At 30.9% G+C, this 7,045-nt stretch overlaps 1 protein-coding gene across 2 annotated transcripts in view; it reads left to right on the top strand.

Annotated features, from left to right (window-relative positions):
• Nucleotides 1-354: 354 nt before the first annotated feature.
• Nucleotides 355-7,045, top strand: part of LOC127715167 (allene oxide synthase-lipoxygenase protein-like) — a 28,846-nt gene continuing 22,155 nt past the window's right edge. The window contains exons 1-2 of one of the 2 annotated variants that reach the window (XM_052221204.1): nt 355-429; nt 6,324-6,875. In XM_052221204.1, the coding sequence (XP_052077164.1) occupies nt 6,720-6,875 (156 nt within the window). In that variant the 5' untranslated portion in view covers nt 355-429; nt 6,324-6,719. Of the gene's footprint in view, nt 430-6,247; nt 6,876-7,045 lie in introns of both variants that reach the window. The other variant, XM_052221205.1, reaches the window with a different exon arrangement.

The following is a 7,045-nucleotide window of genomic DNA, read 5'->3' as shown; positions in this document are numbered from 1 at the left end:
AAAGTTTCATTCGAGCATTAGGTTTAACATTTTCATTATTTGGAAATCAAACGTTAAAGCGTCACTTGGCACATTAATTTCCATACCAGAAATTATTTGTTACGCCTTATCTTTCATTGACTGTAATATATTTGAGGTTAATTGAAAACCATTTATTAAGCGTCTTTTTTGTTTTATTTTATCGTTGGTTGCTTAATCATTGATTATAACCAATATCATTTTTATATCATTCACTGTTTGACCAGTTTTGCATTAATTTATTTAAGTATTTAAATACCGTCTTATATTCTTTAAACACTTCGTGGAATTTTGATTCGAAAAGTACATTAGTAAGTGAACCGTGTTAAGGCGTAAATGAGTCTTAGGGAACGATATAAATATGGTACGCTCAAATAATTCAGTTTAGAAAGGATATATTAACTGCATAGGGTAAGCCACTTTTCCTCACTAAAATCATGCAATTAATTAAAAAAATGTATTTCAAAAAATCTATTTATTATAAATGTAAGGCAGGGGATTTAAGCGACTAGATTCATAATTGTCAATTGTTTTTTGAAAACACAAATTATATCACATGTTGAACTTATAGTAGTTAGAGGGACTTTAAACTACTTTTTTAATACAATTAGACAGGCTATAAAGCGACTAGATTTATTCTTGTCAATAGTTTTTTTAAAACACAAATTAATTCAATTTGCTGTATTTAGTATCAACTTTCTTATATATAACTTTGAATAATCTTTTAAAATGTTCCCAAGGTAGTCAGTACAATGCTCAAGAACATAGTATAAAAAAATCTTCCCTCTTCTAAAAAGTGAATTAAATTATTATTGATATGTTATGTAACCTAGTTAATCTGTTGTAAACTACAATACTAGTAGAAAAGTTTATTTGAATCATAAATCGAGCGGATAAAAAACTTTTGTTTGACGACTTGTCGAGTATGTTGTACATACTAATCTTGTGTTCTAAATAAACGTTTTGTAGAGAACAAATTTATGCATTACAAAAATGGAATCGAACATAAACAATAATATTCTACGCATTTAATATTACCTAATTATTTCGTTATTTGCAGTTAAAAAATGCTACTATATATATACTTTGGTGCAGATTGTTGATCAAATCGTAAGCGTAAACATTTCCTCAAGAAAAAAAATCGTTTAAGTACATAATTTTTAATAAACGTTGCAGACATATATTTTTTATGACCATTTAGTGTTTCTGAATTAACAAAATCAACATATTAGTCTATTTGAATAAAATCAAAAACATAAACAATAAGACGGTTTTTTTCATTTACTAATTAATGGTTGCAATTGGTTTTAATAATGATATCACTTTGAATTAACCAACGTTATACAATATATTATGACTGTTTGGCTTATTGTGGTGCAGGACAGCTGTCTCATTGACTTTATAGCTCTTAAATTGGAACTAGTTTATTTACTTTGTACTCATTGAGTTAGACAAAATTGACTCAGTATTACATGTACATATTACTCAATAGAATACGCATACAACCTGAATTGAATAAGCTTATCATAAAGTTTTATATGGTCATACTTGGAGTACTTTTTGTATTTAAAAGCATTAAGTCGTGTTTGAATTCGAATAAGCAGTATGTGCTGCAAAAAATATCATACAATAAAGCATTTTTGGTTGCATAACATCTAATTTTATGCTGAAAGGACTTATGTGATTTGAATACTTTGGAACTCTTCATAAATACCAGGATTAAAATGTTGTACGCTAGACGCTCGTTTCGTCTACAAAAGACTTATAGTGTAATACCACCAAATCATAGTACGTCACATCCGGTTGCATATGAAAAAGGGTCGAAAAAGAATATTCCCTTGAATTTGAGAGTTGTAGGGAATTAATCCTACATTTCATTGCAGTAACAAATTTCTGGGTCATAAACATATATCTTGGGTGTTTTAAAGCACCCTTATTTTTTATTTGGTATTTCTATAGAATATTTTGGAAATTTGTGGTTACATGGTTGCTAAAGCTTGTACACAGGAAGAAAAGGGGAGAAAATTTGATTGGTTAACTTCCAGTGATGGTTTTTTTTTTCTTATTTGAATTGAAATGTTATGTGAAATTTTGTCTATAGTACTGGACAGGATAAAACTTTACTCATGCCAAGTATTTCTTTATTTGAAAAAAAGATAAATTCTGCACAATTTTTTGAAAAGTGCAAATTTGACAAAGACCAATAGGTGACAATCAATGGTGGTATTACACCTATTATGGGAAGCTGCACATGCACCTTTGACCTTGTATGTACTCTCATTTGTTAAAATTTCACGTTATTTAAGTGAAATATCACAAAATGAAGTATTCTTAGTGGACTGAGTGTCAGAAACACATTTTATGAGAAAATTGCCTTGAAATAGGACTCTACCATTATTATTAGTAGACAGAGCAAGCCATACTCAGTGTTTTGGGGAGTTTTGTCTTACTTTTTTTCTCCTTATGTCTTATATTTTGCTATAATAGTAAACTTTTTCGTAAGTAATACTTTAATAAATATATAGTTAGTAGTAAATGAAATTATTTTTGAAGCAGTAAAAACAAATTATTCACTAAAAGGGAAGCTTTTTATGTCCCTCTCTGGAACGCGGCGTAAATTTTAGTTTTACGTAAAGACTTACTGAAGCCTCCATGTAGTCGGTAAACTTTTATATGGATAATTTATTTAGCTTGAATACTTCAATTAATCATTTACTATCACATTTCTTTCATAAATGAGTGAAAGTTACCCCAAAATTTGTATTTATTGGCATAAAAAGTTGAAATTTTGAGGAAATGAGAGGTATAAATGGACATAAAGGGACTTTATAATGAAGACAAAGATGTCCATTAGTGGTATTTATCATCCAAGAGTCATATTTGGTATCATATTTAACTCTTTATAGGCATATGAGATATTTCTCGAATCGCTGTAGATGTCGTCTTACATTATACTAGATTTTCTCTGTTGAACTGATTATGACAAAACTTGACAGTAATGCTTGAAATAACCAGTATTTCAAAGGAAAAATATCACATTCAGTTTATTCAACAAAAAAGTCTTCTTTAGGTGTAATACCACCAAACCATAGTACGTCACATCCGGTTGCATACGAAAAAGGGTCGAAAAAAATATTCCCTTGAATTTGACAGTTGTAGGAAATTAATCCTACATTTAATTGCAGTAACAAATTTCTGAGTCATAAACATATATCTTGGGTGTTTCAAAGCACTCTTATTTTTTATTTGGTGTTTCTATAGAATAATTTGGAAACTTGTGGTTACATGGTTACTTAAGCTTGTACACAGGATGAAATAGGGTGAAAATTTGATTGGTTAACTTCCAGTGATGGTTGTTTTCTTATATGCAATGAAATGTTATGTGAAATTTTGTCTATAGTACTTGACAGGATAAAACTTTACTCATGCCAAGTATTTCTTTATTTGAAACAAAGATAAATTCTGCACAATTTTTTGAAAAGTGCAAATTTAACAAAGACTAATTGGTGACAATCAATGGTGGTATTACACCTTATGAAAGACGCACGAACCAAAAGTTAAAAAAAGCCGAGAGGATATAATTTACTTAACCGAACATAATTAGCGTTGATCAATTGATCTAGTAATTGGTTGAAATAATACTTTGTCAGGTCAAATTTCAGATCTTGTTTTCTGTAGCATCTATGAAATCAAATATGTATAAACTCGTTAAAGATTCAAGGCTTATAATTTTGTATGTACAACGGAATGACAAAATATACATAATTAGATAAGAACAATTATATCTTTATACAGAATTCCGTAATCATCAAATAAATAGGTCAAAGATGATTGACTTGGATTCCGAGAACGTTGATTCTGTTCAAGTTTAAATTTTGCGTTACCATAACTACAGTAGCTTTATATAGGTCGATTTCATTAAATAATAGATTGCTTTATATCTTTCTGCCAAGACGAAAGTAGATTTTAGGAATAACCTCTATCATGTTATCTTAAAAATAGAAAAATTACTAGTTGCCACGAAGGTTGTCTGCAAATACTGCAAGGGTTCAAGGTTGTCTCATACAAAGCAAAATAACGAAAATGAAAGCCTATGCAGGTGTAGGTCAGAATACGGCCGTCAATAATGAGCAATCTCATACTATAAAGTCAGCTGTAAAAGGCCCCGACAGTAGAATCTATGAAAAAAATCAAACAAAGAAAACAATGACCTGATTAAAGACAACACAATAAACGAAAAATAAATAGAACAGACAGCAACTAACGACAACCAATGAATTACATGCTCCTTACTTGAGACAAACACATATAGAATGAGACAGGGTTAAGCATGTTTGTGATCGCTCAATCCTCCTGCTTTTCTGTGGTTCAACAGCACAGCATACTAACACCCTGTAAAAACAGTTGGAAATGGTTAATGGGTTGACTCATCAGATTGTCATTAAGCACATAATCATCTAGCATACAGACAACAGACACAAAATACCGTTATTATAAGTGTACTCGCAGTTATTGAAAATGTCATCAAAGCCAATATCAACTAATAAATGAATCATGTTCTCCCAGACTAAAATATCAATCAGTTCACATCAAACGGATTTAGTGTGAAAACATCATTAACAAGTTGAGAAATGCATGACCTTGTGTAATGTAGGACCATAAGTGTTATGTTTAAAGTTATCAAAAACAAAATCAATATTAATACCGACAAAAACAATTTTCAAAGAGCTCACTACGGTGTTAAATTAATATCTATAAGAATAAGTTTATGCAAAGGGTCTCTGAGTTAACATGAATAATATCTTAACTTATGGGCTTTATGAAAAGCATTATTGTAACAATTAGGATGTGATATCCAGTTTTTTATAATAATTCACTTGTACAAACAAACATTAAGAATCTATATTCTCTATCTATGAAAATATGTAGTCAAATTTAAAGGTTATTTATGGTAACGAAATCGTTTACTTAAAAAAATGGCAGTTATACATAGAAAAATCTTAACCTCATCACAGACACAAGAATGGCAAACGAGTTGAGAAATATACAGACCGTAAGAAGGGGCAAAAGGAAAATCACCGAAAAAAAGGAAATAATTTACAACAGGATAAGAAAATTGTCTCTTTTGTCGTAAATTTTTGTTTTGATTTTCCTATGTGAAATTAAAATATTCAAATCTATAAAAGGACCATCTGTTCCTGTTATTATTAGATGTATTTAAAGTAATTTCATTTTTGTCAGTTACTGCGATATAATTTGCCATTTTGTTATTATCTAAAGCACAAATATCATCAAGGCAACAGTAAATGCTATTACATTTATCAATTCCTGAATTTGTCCATAAACTGTGGATTATAATAATATAGCAGCAAGTCTATTATTAAAAGTGAGCAATTGGTCCACATGGGATACCATATATCTCAATAAACTTTATTGCCGAAACGTACCTGTTTTAATGTTTTAAAGGAGATAATTGAGAGTTCCAGAAAGGATATCTACTAGCATATTTACCATTTCCTTCATTGATGATGATTTTGTCACGCAATAACCCACATTCAAATGAGTACTTGTGTTTCATAAATGGCAGTACACTTGAGATTCAGGATACTACTGAAACTAAAAGGCCTGCTTCATATCTTGATCTTATTTTCGATAATGACACAGAATGACGACTTTTCAATCGTCAAAATCACATTTCTGAGCAGTAACAAACCCGTAGTCCCATCGTATTTGGTTTACATATCTCGATTGAAACGTTGCGCCCTAAAATGTTCCCACTAACAAAAAACACTGCATCCACATAAATATGAGGCAGAACGACTGAAATCAACAGTATAAAAGTTTAACGGTCATTATCACGAGTGGTTGACATATACCATAAGTTTGTGTCTTAACTCACTAGCGACATGTTTTCTAGTCTTAGATCTTTAGATACCAGCGAAGTCGCATAATTCTGTTCCTGATATTGTGCCATTTTGCCTCTGTGTCGATTCGCATGGCGGTCGATGCATGCATAGCTTGAGACGTTTGCTCAATTATAATGTCTGAAATCAAACTGATTTACTGAACTTTATAAAGAGATAAATTCTTGTTCAGTCAGTTCTAGTTGAAACGGCCATTTCACTGAAAAATGTAATTATAGTGTTAATTAGATAAGACTTAAAGTCATAAATTCAAATTCCGTCATGTTGCTTATTATAATTGGCCTTACTAATTTGTTTTATTTCAGCTCAGTTTATCCGTAAGTTACAAAAACACTGTTTGGTGCAATCTGTACGGCAAATTTAAGAACTGTTATATTTCAGTGAAATTCCAGGCAAGACAATGTATCAGTATCTTTCACGTAAAGTTAAATGGTTAGTATGGTATACCAAATATAAAACGAATATTGGATCCAAGAAGCATTCAATAACAATGTCACTGGGTAGCTTTGAGAAGGTCAGCAAGTAGGAACTACCGATGTCTATATAAGTGCTTATGGAAATGGTGCCAAGGCTAATTTCGAACCACTTCAACTAAACCAGTCAGATTCAAATGGTCTTCGCAATTTCGATACAGTGTCTGATGTTGTACTACCATTCGACATTTCAACTCTAACATTACATAGACATGATAGAGACGGAGCCTGTACATCTAAATGGTTCGTTCGCTGGATCGAAATCGATAAAGGAAAACATCATCGATTTCCTTTCTTCAAATGGATGAAACAAAATACCTATTCAAGTCGGAGCGACACGCTACTGCCTCAAGACGAAGGCAGTCAGTATAATTCAGATATCAGAGGAATACATCTTGCTAATAAACGACTCCAGTATGAATTTGAACTGTACCAAGCTGATCCAAATGTACCTGTTATGGTAATGGGATATGTATTATACATATAGAACTTGTCTTTTTCTATAATTTCAACTATCAATTTCAACTATCATTATATTCAAAAATTTATCATAAGGCTACACGTCATGATTCATATATAAAATCATACTTTTAAGCATAAACACGTTCATATCAATTTTAACAGTATGAA

The sequence above is a fragment of the Mytilus californianus genome, unplaced genomic scaffold (genome assembly GCF_021869535.1).
Source record: "Mytilus californianus isolate M0D057914Y unplaced genomic scaffold, xbMytCali1.0.p SCAF_9, whole genome shotgun sequence".
Taxonomy (NCBI): Eukaryota; Metazoa; Mollusca; class Bivalvia; order Mytilida; family Mytilidae; genus Mytilus; species Mytilus californianus.
Note: the sequence above shows the minus strand (reverse complement) of the source record. Positions and strands in the feature narration are given on the sequence as shown.